The 17,611-nt window shown below is 46.1% G+C and overlaps 1 protein-coding gene across 1 annotated transcript; it reads right to left on the reverse strand.

Moving 5' to 3' along the window:
• Positions 1 to 360: 360 nt before the first annotated feature.
• BORCS7 (BLOC-1 related complex subunit 7) lies at positions 361 to 17,411 on the reverse strand. The gene is made up of 5 exons (XM_040361879.1): positions 17,206 to 17,411; positions 10,756 to 10,818; positions 6,096 to 6,139; positions 5,990 to 6,010; positions 361 to 1,008 (listed from the first exon to the last, which is right to left on the reverse strand). Exons 1-5 carry the CDS (start codon positions 17,365 to 17,367, stop codon positions 957 to 959), a joined length of 342 nt encoding a protein of 113 aa, XP_040217813.1. The 5' UTR covers positions 17,368 to 17,411; the 3' UTR covers positions 361 to 956.
• Between the last annotated feature and the right edge of the window lie 200 nt (positions 17,412 to 17,611).

Consider the following 17,611-nt stretch of genomic DNA (forward strand, 5'->3'; position numbering starts at 1 on the left):
TCTGATTGGTTCTGAGGAGTTTTAGACACACAGTAATGACAGCTTAGACCACCGTGAGAAAGCTCCCAGTATGATGGTTATAAGGAAACAGACAAGCAGGAAGTGTGGAGATCACAGCAGAATTACAGCTACTTCAAAGCAAAAACGAACAATGAGGACATGAAACCAGTACTGCAGTAAGGTAAAGGAAGCTATTTAGCTAAAAAAAAAAAAATCCTTTAGTGACCCTTTAACATTCATTTTGTTCCTCTATATTCTTTTCCTGTGTGTCATGGATGTCCCTGATCCCAGGACTGTTTTTATATGAAAAGACTGACTTTTGTTTACTTGGCAGTCACAATTGTCTGCATAATGAGAACATTCAAGGTAAGGAAATCCCATAGCAGAAGACACACAATGTTATTATATGCTTAACTACAGGATAGCTTTATTATATTAGGACATGCCAGTTTTAATACATTATCTAAATGCCACATAATAATTTACCTGGTGACATACCTTGCTCCTGTCTAAGACCCCTTTTACACTGGGGTGCTTGGCAGGCGCTATAACGCTAAAAATAGCGCCTGCAAAGCGCCCTGAAAGCCGCTCCTCACACTCCAGGGTTAAAAGCGCCCCGTTAGCGGCTGAATAGCTGTGCAAAATTGATGGTAAAGCGCCGCTAAAAATAGCGGCGCTTTACCGCCACTGCACCCACTGCCCCAGTGTGAAAGGACCTTAGATCCTTAGATGAACATTAAAGCCAATGCAATCTTTAAAGAGCCATCATAAATAATATTACACAGAATAGAAAAATACAAACATTAAACATATTAAAAAGGTATGTTCAAGTATTAACAATCCACTGACATGAAGGACCACACCGAGGAGCTGTCAGGCAAATAGCAACATACAAGCAGCTCTGGAACCATGATAGGCAGAATTACTTAATGTCTCAAGTGTCCCCGGATTTCTTCTCACTTCAACAGATGCTTCAACTGGTCCTGGAGGTTTGACGATTGTTCAACACTATGGATGAAGCAGAGGATCAGAAAAACAAGTCATGCTGCATTTATTTATTTTAACAATAATTTTTTCATCGTTCCATCAATGAAATCTTCTGCCCTTGTTGTTTTAACTTTGGATAGTAAAACATGTTTTTCTGCCAGTAAATACCTTATACAGTCCACTTCCTGTTTCTTGTCTGGTAAGCCTAGGCTTATGACATCATGCACAGCGCTCTCTCACTCTTGTGAGTTTTTTACCTAGTGGGGTGCAGGGGGTGCTGTGGTATACAGAATAGTATAGTGGTCAGTGTAGCAATTGTGCGACATTTAGGGGGGCGACATTCAGTGTCACTACTAGCTGCCTCCTCTTAATTTTCATTTCCTGTGTCCCACGAGCTTCGGCCACCAGGTTCATTGTCCGGCGCCCTGTTATTGGGCATATGGGGGTCATGTGCGGCGTGAGGCTGGCCTGTCCATGACTGCGGTTGCTCCTGAAGTCCCACCTCCGCACATGACCCCATACGTCCAATAACAGTGCACCGGGAAACACTGAACACTGCGCAGGGGAGACGAACATTGGAAAGTGTGAGCCGCAGGGGCCATTGTTTTCTCCTCCGGACCAATACTGGACAAGAAGGTGAGGAATGGATGGACACGGACTGGGGGGGTGGGGGTGGGGGGGGGGGGTTTGCCGTATATGTAGTTTCAGTATAGGAAGACTGTAGGCAGGACAGTATTGTGATCAGTATAGTGGACAGTATAGTATTGTGGTATAGTGGTCAGTGTAGTATAGTGGTCAGTATAGTAGTGTAACATAGTGGTCAGTGTAGCATAGTGGTCAGTGTAGCATAGTGGTCAGTGTAGCATAGTGGTCAGTATAGTGGTCAGGGCCTGTCTGCCCCATTCTCTCTGACATTCACAGAACTCATAACTTAAACCTCTCACTGTAGGGGTCAGCAACCTTTTTCCACTTAAGGGCCCAAATCAATGTATGTGAATGCATAGAGGGCCGCATTCACCTTCTAATAAATGAAGATAACATTACACCTCTGGCTTCCTTTACATTACACAGCCCCCCCGCAACTTTGGACCCCTTTACATTACACCGACCCCCACCCAGCCCCCCTGCATATTATACAGCCCCCCCCCCCAGCTGTGCAAGTTACTTTATTTCCCCCCTTATTCAATTTAAAAAATAAATTCTGATCACTTTTATTGCTGTCAGAAGGAAATGTAAACATTCCTTGTAACAATAGGCAGTGACAGATACTCTTTGTGGAGGGATCTTGGGTGTGTAAGACCCCAAATCTCTCCTTTGCACTTAAACGCATTCAAAACGCCAAGTCTGGCTGTTTTGAATACTGTAATTTGTTTTAAATTTGGCGCCTTTAAGTCTTCTGTAAACCGGTAGTGATGTCATGACATTGCTTCCGGATTACTAGACACGAGACCTGGACGAAGGCGATTCCGAGAGCACGGATGTGCTGTGAAACCAGGCAGGGGGAATGTTCTCTCCCACTGCTTAGTATAACAGCCAAGTGGTTTCTTAGCGGCATCAATTGTTATCCCAAGAAAGCCAACCATAGGCTCTAAAAAACTGTATTGGGGCAATGCATACAGCTGCAGGCTGTACGATACAAGCCGAAGCGTGAAGGGGTTAAAATATCTGTGGGCCGGGTGCATGTGAATTCATCATGAGCTCTGACGAGCCGGACATTTAGAGGTGGCGGGCTGGGTGCGAACTGCGGGCCATTGCCGACCCCTGCCGCAATGCAACACATGCTGTGTGTTTTTTTTTCTCATTTATAATTCTTTGTTTCGCTCTTCAGTAAAGCATGTAGTACAACAAAAAATAGTGTGCCAAACATGATGGATCAGAAACCTTCATAAAGCATTTAATAAACAATGAAATATGTCAATTCACATTTGGAACTGTGTCCTTGTTTAATTCTGTCACCATTGGGAATCCAATTACATGGAACATGTTCGTTCTGAACGAGGCCCTTGGAACAAACAATGCAAGAACATGTAATACTAAAGTGTAAAACAGGAGTTCGACCCATGCAAGCTTAAGCCATAAGCGTGGTTTATTTTTCTATAAAACTTAAAATAGGACATAGATGGGGATCAGGGATAAAGGAGTACGAAAAAAAGAAAAAGGTAAGAGGAAAAGCAAGGAAATGGTGATCGCCCAAGAAGCCAAAAGACACCGATCAATCACTACTGGGCCTTAGCAAATCAAGGAGCTAGGCAAGAAGCCTCCCGTCACAAAATGTTGAACTTGGAATTGGTTAATCCAGGGCTCGACAAATCCCGGTCGCCATGGCGACTAGAAATAGTGTCCTGGCGACTTGGCTTGGAAGGGGGGCAAAAAAAAAAAAAATTTTTTTTATTTGTGTGAGCTAGCGCCATCTGGTGGTGAGCCGTTGGTATTACAAGTTATTACCACCAGATGTGAGCTGGCGCCATCTGGTGGTGGCCGTTGGTAGTACAAGTTAAGCATTACAAGTTAAACAGCAATTCTAATGTCATTTTTCACTATTTTCACTGCCATCTTTTCTCTAATTAGAACCCCCAAACATTATATATATTTTTTATCCTAACACCCTAGAGAATAAAATGGCGATCGTTGCAATACTTTCTGTCACGCCGTATTTGCGCAGCGGTCTTATAAGCGCACTTTTTTGGGAAAAAAATACACTTTTTTAATTAAAAAAATAAGACAACAGTAAAGTTATCCCCATTTTTTTTAATATTATGAAAGATAATGTTACGCCGAGTAAATTCATACCCAACATGTCACGCTTCAAAATTGCGTCCGCTCGTGGAATGCCGACAAACTTTTACCCTTTAAAATCTTCATAGGCGACGTTTAAAAAAATCTACAGGTTGCATGTTTTTAGTTACAGAGGAGCTAGAATTATTGCTCTCACTCTACCAATCGCGGCGATACCTCACATGTGTGGTTTGAGCACCGTTTACATATGCGGGCGCTGCTCACATATGTGTTCGCTTCTGCGCGCAAGCTCGTCGGGACGGGGCGGGTTTTCTGGCTCCTAACTTTTTTAGCTGGCTCCTAGATTCCAAGCAAATTTGTCAAACCCTGGGTTAATCAAAAGAAAGTCATTGGGGGTTATTTACTAAAGGCTAATCCACAAACGAGGGGAAGCTCTGCTGATTTTATCAGCCAATCATGTGCAAGCTAAAATGCTGTTTTTTATTTTCCTTGCATGTCCCCCTCGGATCTACAGCTACTGGATTTCCAAGTGCACTTGCAATGCCAAGTGGATTTGCCTTTAGTAAATAACCCCCAATTATAGGACACATGAGATTACCAGTCTGTTGTAGATAGCTTTAAACAGTTTATAAACACTTTCCACCTGTTTTTTCACAAATTCACTCCAAGGCTTGCACACAGCTGTACAGAGCCCACAGCCAGTATAATGACATTGCTGTGATCCACTGTCACCGCCCATTAAGATGCAGCTGTACGCAACAGGGTACAGGGAGTTGTGTACATCCCCCACGTGTGCACTGATGAATCATCCAAATACAGATAGTTTGCGTTCGGAGCAAACGTCAATGCACATGTGGGTGCTTTACACCAGTGTTTCTCAACCCTTGGTACGCATACAAGAAAAACAGAAATGGAAGGCGCGCACACCCAGTGCATTACCAGAGATAATTTAATAATACAAATTTAGTATAAAAGTGGGTACTCACAAAATACAACTGACAAAAGGCCATACCCCGTGGACATGCACAGAACACGGGGTACAGCCGACACGTTTCAGGGCGCGCACCCCCTTCCTCAGAGCTAGGCCTTTCGAATTACCCCATCTGAGGAAGGCAGTATCCACCTAGCTTTAGGATACCATATATACCTTTTACACCACCATTTTATCTGATATCTGTTAAATCACACCTTGGAAGACCTATTAGAGCTGGAAGGGACTGTGTTCCTTGGTACACATACCCCAGGGGGTCGCATACCAATAGCAGGGGGTACGTCGCCCAGAGCCACCAGCGGCGTCGGGAAAGGGGGACCGACTACCCGCTGCAGCCCAGTGACATTATAGTCCCACTCCCGGCTCCTATGAATGTCACACTGGTTCATCATAGGAGGCGCCGGTCCAGGAAGCGGGACTTAATGGACACTGCAGCAGAAGATCCCCGCTCTGTGTAAACTGGCGGGTGGCAGCTCTCCTCTCCCCAAGGTGGCACTGATGGGCACCGGTGACTGGCAAGGCTGTGCTGGACACCAGTGACTGTGGAGGCTGCTATGATGGGCACTGGTGACTGTGGAGGCTGCTATGATGGGCACTGGTGACTGTGGAGGCTGCAATGATGGGCACTGGTGACTGTGGAGGCTGCAATGATGGGCACTGGTGACTGGCAAGGCTGCAATGATGGGCACTGGGGACTGGCAAGGCTGCAATGATGGGTACTGGGGACTGGCAAGGCTGCAATGATGGGCACTGGGGACTGGCAAGGCTGCAATGATGGGCACTGATCAGGCTGAGCTGATGGGCACAGGTAAAGCTGCCCTGATCAAGCTTATTAATAAGCACAGACGAGGCTGCGCTGATGTGCAGAGGTTAAGCTTCACTGATCAGGCTGCATTGATGGGCACTGATCAGGTTACATTGATGAGCACTGGCGTGCGTGTGTGCGCATCTGTCATTGCAGCATGAACATATACAAGCAAACAAAACATCAAACACACACACTGACATTACACACACTCACAGAAACTATGACACCCAAACTAGAAATTACTTTTGAGACAGTGGTACTTGGGAAATGATATTTAGACCTGCTGGGGTACTTCAGCGTAAAAGGTTGAGAGACACCACTTTACACAACCACATACAGTCACCTTCTTAGATGCATCTCAATGAATCGCTGTATGCGGTGGCATCAGGACCCAGGAATAACATTAAGCAAAACAGCAATCGTTTCCAAACTTTATAAACAGGGCACAGCTTGTTCTCTAGACTTACTTTTTCTGTATGGCTTCTTGTCTGGAAGAAAGCACAGAAACATGTTAGTGGAAGTTTTGGATCTTTAGCACAATATAGAATCCAGGACACAATAATGAGAACTTACTGGTACTGTAGATGTGTTGTTATAATCGCCATTTTTCGGAGGCTCTGTAAATCATGAAAGTGTTAATTTATATCGATTATTAGTTCAATTTTGGTAATAAACAGCGACTTCCAAGCTTTGTTTTCCTTTGAATTCAGCAGTTGTGGGGACAGCTGATTTTTTTTTCTAGCTGTATATTTCTTGCTACTACCACAACCTTCCACCAAAGAACAATCAGAAATAAATTCTCCTGTTCCTGACAATTGCAGCGACACCACATATGTGTATGTTAGTTGTTGTTTGTACCCGTAATACAGCCCAGAAACAACCGTGCGCATTTTTTATTTATATTATCTTATTTATCCTACCGAAGGCTCGTTTCACATCTATGCATGTTGCTTTTGAGCGTTTCTACAGTGCTTTTTGCTGTGTTTTTTTTAACTGCGATTTTGCGTTTTCATGTGTTTTTTGGGGGAAATTTGTTGTTCTGGTGACCTCGGTGACGACTAGGGAATCCCTCTCTTTTGTGGGATTTTCTCTCACTTCCTGTTTTTACTTTGGGCCAGGAAGTGAAGGGAAATACCCCCCAATGGGACACAGATGCTTATGCTATCCAAAAATATATAAAATATATATATATATATATATATATATATATATATATATATAAAAAAAAAAGTTTTACCCTTGGTTATACTTTAACACAGCAGTACAAAATGTAAGGACTTCAATTGATCCAATCCCTGCAAACTAAAGACACTGGGGTAGATTCAGGTAGGGGCGCGCACTACTACGGAGGCACAGCGTACCGTTTTTACGCTACCCCTCAGTAAATTACACGTGCTAGTACGAGCAGTAGCTCCGTAATTTGCGGGGGCGTTCCGTAAAAGTGGCCGGCGTAAGCGCGCGTAATTTAAATGATCCCGTAGGGGGCGTGGATCATTTAAATTTGGTGCGTTCCCGCGCCGAACGTAGTGCGCATGCTCCGTCGGGAAACTTTCCTGACGTGCATTGCGGTAAATGACGTCGCAAGGACGTCATTTGCTTCAGCGTGAACGTAAATGGCGTCCAGTGCCATTCACGATTCACTTACGCAAACAACGTAATTTTCAAAAATCGCGACGCGGGAACGACGGGTTTACTTAGCATTGGCTGCGCCTGCTAATAGCATGAGCAGCCTTACGCAGAAACCGACGAACGCAAACGACGTAAAATTCGAATGCCGGGCGCGCGTACGGTTGTGAATCGGTGTGAGTATGCAATTTGCATACTCTACGCTGACCAATACGGGAACGCCACCTAGCGGCCAGCGTAAGAATGCAGCCTACGATACGACGGCATAAGAGCCTTATGCCAGTCATATCTTAGGCTGCAGTCGGCGTATCGAGCTTTCTGAATACAGAAAGTCGATACGCCGGCACTACTTAGCAATTACGCTGCGTATCTATGGATACGCAGGCATAATTGCTACCTGAATCTACCCCACTAATGCTTACCAGTACTGCACTTTGCACATGGTCACTGCTCTTTGCTTTGCTATAATGTAAACCAGCTGTGTCTGTACATTTACTAAAAGTACCAGCAAGGAGCCGAGGCCCACAGATTCCAGCACTTTAGATATCTATTGAGGCTTCTCAGGAGTTAAATATACATAGGCAGGGCTTGATAGAAGTCATATTTTCCCAATGGCATGGACTTTTTTCCTTTAATTGTTTCAGATCAGGTCAAATATCTCTGGGGATCAAACGGTCAGAGATTCAGCTGTTCATACTGGTGCTGAATATGAAAAAGTTAAAAAGATAAAAAATTCACACCAAACAAAATTCATACAGAATGAGAATCCACACACAGCTGATCGCCATACCAAACCCTAATGCCTCGTACACACAATCGGAATTTCCAATGAATACAGGGCTCTTAAAACACCTTGCCCATTGAAATGAATGGGCAGTGCATCCAAAGTACCTGAAAAGCGATTTGGATGCGCGGCAACACGGACATTCTTAACCCCTTCTTTGGGGTTAAAAGCCCCCCCGCTAGAGGCCAAAAAGCAGTGCAATAGCACCCCTTAAACAAGCAGTAAAGCCCCGCTAAAATGGGCAACGCTTTACCGATAACGGCCGGCTCTTTCAGTGTGAAAGCATCCTTAAAGCCGAAGCCACTTTAACGTAGTTCATGAACTACTTTGGTGCGACTTTCATCTTGAGGGCCATAGACTTCAATGTTAACCCTCAGAAGTAGCATGAAAGTCATACAATGCAACTTGTGTGCAACAGTTGTCCATTATCACTGGTGAAACCCAAAGTCGTATCCAAGTTGCGCCCATCCAAAGTGGCGTTAAAGTTGTAAACAAAGACGGCGCAACTATGGAGTCGTACAAGTGTGAATGGAGCCTTAAAGTGTATCTAAACCCAAAAACAATAAAATAATACAGTGGGTATAGAAAGGAATTTGCAGCCTGAGATGAAGACAGACACAGTTTTACCCAGCTGTGCTTATAACTTATAACATCAAAGTAAATGATACAACACCAACATGTCAGAAAAAACAAACAAAAACAGAATAACCGAGTTGGAAAAAGGTTCGCCCCCCCTTACGTCAGTATTTCGCCCCTTTCACACGGTCAGACCGTTCAGGTCCGCCTGTCAGTTTTGTCGGCGGACCTGAATGGCCACTCCATGCATCTCTATGGAGCGTGATATCAGCGGTGATATGTCTGCTGACATCCGACCAGATCAAATCAGACGGATGGCGATCGGATCAGATGAGATCTGATGAAAACGGACATGCTGTCCGTTTTTGTCTGATCTCTCCATAGGAGACAGCAGCGCTGCACAAGCCCCTCCCCGCTCAGTGAGCAGAGGGGGACTTGTCATCCGCGGGCTCAGCAGGGATCAGCGGAGAGATCTCCCGCTGAGCTGGCGGACCACTGAAAGCCGATCCATCCCAGTGTTAAAAGGGCCTAAGTTGCACTAGTTAATACAGCTGGATAAAACAATTACTGTGTCTGTCTTCATTTTAGGCAAAGAAACAAAATGTGATGATTTTAAAAAGGGGGCGATTGTTTTCTATACCCACTGTATATTGCAGTTTACCAGTCTCTAACTCAAGTGCCTGCATTAGTTTTATTTATTTTCAGTTCTTTAACCTGGAAACCCTGTAGATAACACACTTCAAGCCTGGCTGGCAACCATGGCATTCTTCCACAGATACAGTGGTGTGCATGGGCACTCAGGCTGGGCATAAAACATCTGTTCTTCTATATCTCCATTATAAGGCTGATGAGATTAGAAGGTTTACCGCACAAAGATAAGGTTGTTTGTGCTTTCTTTTCAGCTCACGGGAAGTGATATGGACATTACTGGCAAGATCAGCATTTATTCTCTGTACTTGCTGCAGATGTTCTTAGCTTTAAAAGGAAAAGTTCATCTTTCTAAAAATTATAAAAACGCAAATTTTTTGCAGGTAAAAAAAAAAAATTGTATTCATTTTTTTTTTTCCCCGCAGATCGCGGGTGCAATCTCAGGCTTGTACAGGAAGGCTGTAGTACAGTGACTCCCCCCCCCCTCTCCTGCTGCCTCCGCCTCTTTTACAGGGCCTCCCGTCCCACCGGGAGACCCGATCCGTGATCCAGTGCCTAGCGAGAGACTGAAACGAAGCCGCGAATTGCTTCGATCTCTTCAGTGTAAACACGGAAGCAACCTCATGACGTCACTTCCAGGTTACCTGGCTGCCAATGGCGCCGTTTTTGTCGATCTGAATACTTTGAAGAAGTGCAAAGGAGGGATTGGAGGTCTTTTAGACCCCCGATCTCTCCATAAAGAGTACCTGTCAACGCCTATTACTGTCATAAGGGATGTTTACATTCCTTGTGACAGCAATAAAAGTAAAAAAAAAATCTTTTTTTTTTTTTAAAAACACAATTTTATATTATAAAAATAAATAAGAAAAAAACGTTTTATTAAAGCGCCCCTGTCCCCGCGAGCTCACGCAGCAAAAAAAACCGCATACGGAAGTTGCGTACGCATATGTTAACGGTGTTCAAATCACACAAGTGAGGTATTGCCGCGATCGTCAGAGTGAGAGCAATAATTCTAGCACTAGACCTCCTCTGTAACTCTAACCTGGTAACCGTAAAACAAAATTCAAGCGTCGCCTATGGAGATTTTTAGGTTCCGTAGTTTGTCGCCATTCCACGAGTGCGTGCAATTATAAAGCATGACATGTTTGGTATCTATTTACTCGGCGTAACATCATCTTTCACATTATACAAAAAAAAAATTGGGCCAACTTTACTTTTTCATATTTTTTTTTTTAATTCATGAAAAGTGTCTTTCTCAAAAATGTGGGTTTAAAACACCGCCGCACAAATACCGTGTGACATAAAATATTGCAACAATCGCCATTTTATTCTCTAGATTCTCTGCTAAAAAAAATATATATAATGTTTGTGGGTTCCAAGTAATTTTCTAGCAAAAAATACAAATTTTAACTTGTAAACACCAAATGTCAGAAATAGGCTTAGTCATGAAAGGGATTTATATAGCGCCAGCAGTTTGCGCAGCACTTTAAAATTTAAAGGGAGACGGTGCAATTCAATACAGGAGGGTTAGGAGAGCCCTGCGCTTGTGAGCTTACAATCTAATAGGGAAAAGTGTGTTGTGCGATTGTATTTACTTACATCTTCTGAATGTAAAATGGAATCTTCTTGCATCACCATATTTCTGGCAGCATGGCCAAGAAGCTAAAAAAAATAAAAACAATTTTTAAAATGATGTGCATTTTGTTTTCCATATGCTTACAAAAAGACAGTGGGCCATATTCTCGAAAAATATCCGCCTGCTTCGCTTAGGGCACTTACACTCCGCTGTCCCAACTTACTGGAGCAGGTGTTGTATTCCCCAAACACTTGCTCCATAAGTTGGGACAGCGGAGTGTAAGTGTCCCGGCGTAGCCTGGCGGATCTCCAAGGGGGCGTCTTCTATTCAAATGAAGCGCGCCCCCGATGCGAAAGAACTGGGCATGCGCCGGGCTGCAAAAAGCCCAGTGCGCATGCTCCAGTTCTCGGCGGAAAACGTCAATGACGCCGACGTGTGCGTCATTGACGTAAGGTCGTATTCAAGAACGACTTACGTAAACGACGTACTCGACGAAAAAACACGACGGGGACCCGACGCCATCCGTAACATGGCCTACGCGAGACTTGCGGAAATTTAATCCTCCATATAGCAGGACTAAATTTCCGCTTACGCAAACGACGTTAGCGACGGTTACGCGACGCGAACTCGTTCAGGAATCGGCGTAGAAGGATCATTTGCATATGCAAATGACTCCTTCACATAAATGCCATCTAGCGGCGGCCGGCGTCATTGCATTTAAGATCCGCCAGTGTAAGTGACTTACAGATGGCGGATCTTAAGTGTATCTATGCAAAAATGATTCTGAGAATCAGGAGCATAGATACACGGGCCAAAAAAGGGAGTTACGATGGAGTATCCTGAGATACTCCATCGTAACTTCACTGAGAATATGGCCCAGTATACCTGAACTCTAAAAGACATATCTCAGGGTTTAAAGCAACCTTGTTTTTCAAGTACCCACAACAGGTCATGTTTTTCAGGATGTGCTTTTAATCAATGTCAAAGACTTATTATCTATGACCGATATTTTATCTAAGGGAAATTTTCAAAACATGGCCTGATGGGGGTATTTAAAGCAGATGTAAACCCTATTTTGAAATCCCCCCCCCCCCCCCAAAAAAAGGAAAAACACAAAACAAAACAAACACACCACACAGGTTTATACTTACCTTCTCTGTGAAATAGTATTGCCAGTAGTGGCCCTGATCCTCCTCTGCTGGGGTCCCCTGCCGGAGCTGTCCACTCCTCCTCTTCTTCTTTCAGTGTTCTCATAGCAAGCCAGCTGCCACTTGTGTGCTCCCAAGCTGAGCTGTGTGTGTCAATGGATACACAGAGCAGCTTGACCCAGCCCCCTCGCTGGTTTTGACCAACAGTAGCAGTCGCCAATGGCTCCCGCAGTTCTCAGAGACCAAGAGGAGGGGAGAAGATCTGCAGCAGACCAGCACAGCGCTGGATTGAGAATGGACTCAGGTAAGTGTTGAGGGGAGGGGGAGGGGAGCGGTTATTGAAAGATTTTTTTACTTTAAAAACGGTTGTATAGTCCATTTTGTAACTTTTAAACCTTTAAGGTTTAGGAGATATTCCCCTTGCAAAGAGTCAGCGGCGCATGCACACAGGGAATTCTCAGCTGAAGGCCCGGGAGACGCCGGACCTTACCGGAAAGAAGTCTCCCGCGCACATGTGCGGCATGGCGACATCACAGCTCCAGCCACTCACAGTGCTGGAGCCACGATACCCAGAAGACACGCCGAGGCAACATGTTAGCTATCTCGGCGTGGACCAGATGAGTTACCGATGCCTAGGGCTGGGCGATTTGAGGTAACGATACAAATCAATTCCCCCCCCCCCCCATGGACACCGCGCCGGTCCTAAGATTTTAGGTGAGGATGTGGCTTCGGCCTAGTCCGCCGCGATCCTGGGAAAAGGCCGCAGACTATACCTAAGGTGCGGCCTCGCCTCAAAAACCCTGCCCGCAACTCGCCGCGATCCTGGGAAAAGGCCGCAGGCTATACCGAAGCTGCGGCCTCGCCTAAAAGACCCTGCCTGCAACTCGCCGCGAGCCCTGCCCGCGAGCGGCCTTTTCCCAGGATCGCGGCGAGCTGCAGGCAGGGATTTTTAGGCGAGGCCGCGTCTTCGGCCTAGTCCATGGAGCGCCGACCTATGAAAAAAAATAAAAATCTATTTGATCAAAATTTGAATCGATTTGCCCTCGCAACGCGATTCAAATCGAATTTTTTCCCAGCCCTACCAATGCCTCATTCTAAGGTACTAGCCAGGCCTCAAGGGTTACTCGCCACCAGTCCGCCCCTAAACATGCTCGCATAAAATGACACTCAAATGTATTATGTAAAATTCAGTTATTAAAATAATTAACAACAACAACTGTATCCATGCCCACCAATGCAGGCTGCGTGTGTCCACCATGCAGTCTTGTGCCTAGTGGCCACCAATGCAGCCGTGTGTACATTATATACACTGCAAACAAAGTTTGTACAAAATAAGAGGGGGAGGTATGATGCACTGAACTGTTAATCATACTGCCCCCTAGCAGCCTGCAATGCAGAGTGGCTGGAGTGTCAAATTGCTCCGACTGCTCTTTGATTTCATGCTGATTTCGTGGGAATTTGCTCTAAAAGGGAAAGAGGGGGTGGAAGGTTAGAGACATAAGGGGGAGGGGGAGAGAGAGAGAGAGAGAGAGAGAGAGAGAGAGAGAGAGAGAGAGAGAGAGAGAGAGAGAGAGAGAGAGAGAGAGAGAGAGAGAGAGAGAGAGAGAGAGAGAGAGAGAGAGAGAGAGAGAGAGAGAGAGAGAGAGAGAGAGAGAGAGAGAGAGAGAGAGAGAGAGAGAGAGAGAGAGAGAGAGAGAGAGAGAGGTGAGACAGTGATGGAGGGGGTGGGGGTGAGACAGTGATGGAGGGGGTGGGGGTGAGACAGAGAGGGAGGGAGTGGGGGTGAGACAGAGAGGGAGGGAGTGGGGGTGAGACAGAGAGGGAGGGAGTGGGGGTGAGACAGAGAGGGAGGGAGTGGGGGTGAGACAGAGAGGGAGGGGGTGGGGGTGAGACAGAGAGGGAGGGGGTGGGGGTGAGACAGAGAGGGAGGGGGTGGGGGTGAGACAGAGAGGGAGGGGGTGGGGGTGAGACAGAGAGGGAGGGGGTGGGGGTGAGACAGAGAGGGAGGGGGTGAGACAGAGAGGGAGGGGGTGAGACAGAGAGGGAGGGGGTGAGACAGAGAGGGAGGGGGTGAGACAGAGAGGGAGGGGGTGAGACAGTGATGGAGGGGGTGGGGGGTGAGACAGTGATGGAGGGGGTGGGGGGTGAGACAGTGATGGAGGGGGTGGGGGGTGAGACAGTGATGGAGGGGGTGGGGGTGAGACAGAGAGGGAGGGAGTGGGGGTGAGACAGAGAGGGAGGGGGTGAGACAGAGAGGGAGGGGGCGAGACAGAGAGGGAGGGGGTGAGACAGAAGGGGGGGTGAGACAGGAGGGGGGGTGACAGAGAGGGTGGGGGTGAGACAGATGGGGTGACAGAGATGCATTGCACACAGTCAGCCAGCACTGCCATTCTCACTGGTGGCACAGACAGAGGGAATGGCATGTGCTGTGTGTGTGCACGGACCGAGTGTTTGGTGCCGCTGCCACATACTGTAAGGTAGGCTCCTCCTCTCCGGTCTCTTCCCTTATCCCAGGCTCCCGGGTGGTCAGCCTCCTCCTGGTTCCTCCAGTCCTCTGTGTTCCCGCCGTGCAACGTCATATACAGCCCCGCCCCCTGGCCGGGGAACTTTGATAGACAGATCACCCGTCCAATCGCAGTGACAGGTGATCTGTCAAAGTCCCGGGACCAGGGCTGTATCTTTCAGCGAGCGGCGGGGAACACGGCTATTGAAATAAAAGTCGTTATCTCTGTTCCCCCCGCTGCGCTCTGTACACCTGGGCGGATCTCTTTCTCTCTTCCCCCTCCGGCCTTGGTGATCGCTGGGAGAAGGACCCCCATTGACACACGTTCTCCCCCGAAACTCCCAGGCAGCCCTTCCTCGCCAGACCTCAGAATTCACTCTCAAAATGCGAGCAGGCGAGTGGATTTTTGAGGTCTGTACTAGCTTATTATGAATTTTGCCTTACAGGTGACAAAAACAACTGCTTTAATGCAGAAAATACATTAAAGGTAAAAAAAATATAAAAAATAAAATAAAAAAGGACCTTTTGCCTTCAGAACCACTTCAAGGACTGAGATTGGGGGAAGCACTGATCTACAAATCATTTGTGAATAAATGTTCATTGTATGAATTCACACTCACCGGACACTTTATTAGGTACACCTTGCTAGTACCGGGTTGGACCCCCTCTTTTTCCTTCAGAACGGCCTTAATTCTTCATGGAATACATTCAACAAGGTGTTGGAAAAATTCTTCAAAGATTTTGGTCCATAGTGACACAATAGCATCACACAGTTGCTGCAGATTTGTCCGCTGCACATGAAGGACGTCAGTGTTTGACAAATTTGCTTGGAATCTAGGAGCCAGAAAACTCACCCCGTCCCGACGAGCTTGCGCGCAGAAGGGAACACATACGTGAGCAGCGCCCCCATATGTAAACGGTATTCAAACCACACATGTGAGGTATCGCCGCGATTGTTAGAGCGAGAGCAATAATTCTAGCCCTAGACCTCCTCTGTAACTCAAAACATGCAACCTGTAGATTTTTTAAACGTCGCCTATGGAGATTTTAAAGGCTAAAAGTTTGTTGGCATTCTACGAGCGGACGCAATTTTGAAGCGTGACATGTTGGGTATCAATTTACTCAGCGTAACATTATCTTTCACGATATAAAAAAAAATTGAGATAACTTTACTGTTGTCTTATTTTTTAATTTTAAAAAAAGTGTATTTTTTCCCAAAAAAAGTGCGCTTGTAAGACCGCTGCGCAAATACGGCGTGACAGAAAGTATTGTAACAATCGCCATTTTATTCTCTAGGGCAGGATTCGACAAATCCCGGGCGCCAGGTCGCCATGGCGACTAGAAATGGCATCCTGGCGACTTGGCTTGGAAGGTGGGCAAAAAAAAAAAAAAATTATATATATATATATATATATATATATATTTTTTTTGTGAGCTGGCGCCATCTGGTGGTGAGCCGTTGGTATTACAAGTTAAGCATTACAAGTTAAAGCGGGGGTTCTCCCTAAAAAAAAAATTTTTTTTTTCTAGCAAGTCATTCAGCATAGTAGCGTGAGCTACAGTATGCCTTTATATATTTTTTTTGGCGCCGAACTCACGGTTTAATCGCGTAGTAAAGTTTCAGGGGAATGGGCGTTCCTACGCAGAGGGCTCGTGATTGACGGCCGGCTATGGCGCGTCACGCTTGACGGAAATAGCCGAAATAGGAGTTTGCTCTTCACGGCGCCTGCGCAGTCAGCTACCGATGTCTGTGTGCAGGCGCCGTATAGCGCCGTGAAGAGCCGAGACCTACTCCGGTTATTTTTGTGAAGCGTGACACGCCAAAGCCGACCGTCAATCACGAGCCCTCTGCATAGGAACGCCCATTCCCCGCAGGGAGTCTAAAACTTTACTACGCGATTAAACAGTGAGTACGGCGCCAAAAAAATATATAAAGGCATACTGTAGCTCGCGCTACTATGCTGAATGACATGCTAGAAAGTTGTTTTTTAGGGTGAAACACCGCTTTAAACAGCAATTCTAATGTCATTTTTCACTATTTTCACTGCCATCTTCTTCCCCCAAACATTATATATATTTTTTATCCTGAGACCCTAGAGAATAAAATGGCGATCGTTGCAATACTTTCTGTCACGCCGTATTTGCGCAGCGGTCTTACAAGCGCACTTTTTTGGGAAAAAAATTACACTTTTTTTAATTAAAAAATAAGACAACAGTAAAGTTATCCCCATTTTTTTTAATATTATGAAAGATAATGTTACGCCGAGTAAATTGATACCCAACATGTCACGCTTCAAAATTGCGTCCGCTCGTGAAATGCCGACAAACTTTTACCCTTTAAAATCTTCATAAGCGACGTTTAAAAAAATCTACAGGTTGCATGTTTTGAGTTACAGAGGAGGTCTAGGGCTAGAATTATTGCTCTCGCTCTACCAATCGCGGCGATACCTCACACGTGTGGGTTTGAATACGGTTTACATATGCGGGCGCTGCTCACATATGTGTTCGCTTCTGCGCGCAAGCTCGTCGGGACGGGGTGCGTTTTCTGGCTCCTAACTTTTTTAGCTGGCTCCTTGATTCCAAGCAAATTTGTCAAACCCTGTCTTAATACACAATGATGGAATAATATTGACTACATAAAATGTCTATCAGTGTCAGTCCATAGATATCCTGTGTATATGTGTACCATTCATTGTACAAGGGATGATCAGACGTCCAATCATCTCATCTCCTCTTCTCAGTCTACACCTGTGCTACCTTATAGACCCGCCCCCTCCCGAAGGCCCCGCCCCTGGTCCCTCGCTGGAAGCCGCCCCCCTCACCTCAGAGCTCCGCGATCCTTTCAGCACTTGTTTGGTGAGGGCGATGACGTCGGCGCCGCATGTGCTGACCTTCTCGGTGAGCAGTCCCTTCACAGACTGCCCGTACTTGGTCTGGCCATCCGCGGACGCCGCCATTTTCGCCACAGCTTCCCTCTCCATCATAAGTACGGCTCACAGCGCGGCTCAAGAAGGCTGGTAAAGCGACAGTAGTGGGCGGGGCCAGTGCGCGGCAGGTGTCCCGCCTGCTGAGCTGTGTGCCGCCCAATCACATGACAGGGGGAGGGGGACATGTGATAGAATGAAAGGCTATACTAAAGGTAAAAAAAGAAAGATTACACAGGGAGAGGGAAAAAGAGCTGATTGGAGGAGAAGTTACAGTATAAGTGAATTACTTCGAAATTGTGCA

The sequence above is a fragment of the Rana temporaria genome, chromosome 8 (genome assembly GCF_905171775.1).
Source record: "Rana temporaria chromosome 8, aRanTem1.1, whole genome shotgun sequence".
Taxonomy (NCBI): domain Eukaryota; kingdom Metazoa; phylum Chordata; class Amphibia; order Anura; family Ranidae; genus Rana; species Rana temporaria.

What these genes read in the sequence shown, in the direction of transcription:
- BORCS7 (XM_040361879.1), bottom strand. Translation starts at nt 17,367, where the DNA reads ATGATGGAGAGGGAAGCTGTGGCGAAAATGGCGGCGTCCGCGGATGGC. An exon ending in AAGGATCGCGGAGCTCTGAG is followed by an intron (nt 10,819 to 17,205) that starts GTGAGGGGGGCG and finishes TATTTTTTTTAG; the next exon opens with CTTCTTGGCCATGCTGCCAG. An exon ending in CCATTTTACATTCAGAAGAT is followed by an intron (nt 6,140 to 10,755) that starts GTAAGTAAATAC and finishes CATGATTTACAG; the next exon opens with AGCCTCCGAAAAATGGCGAT.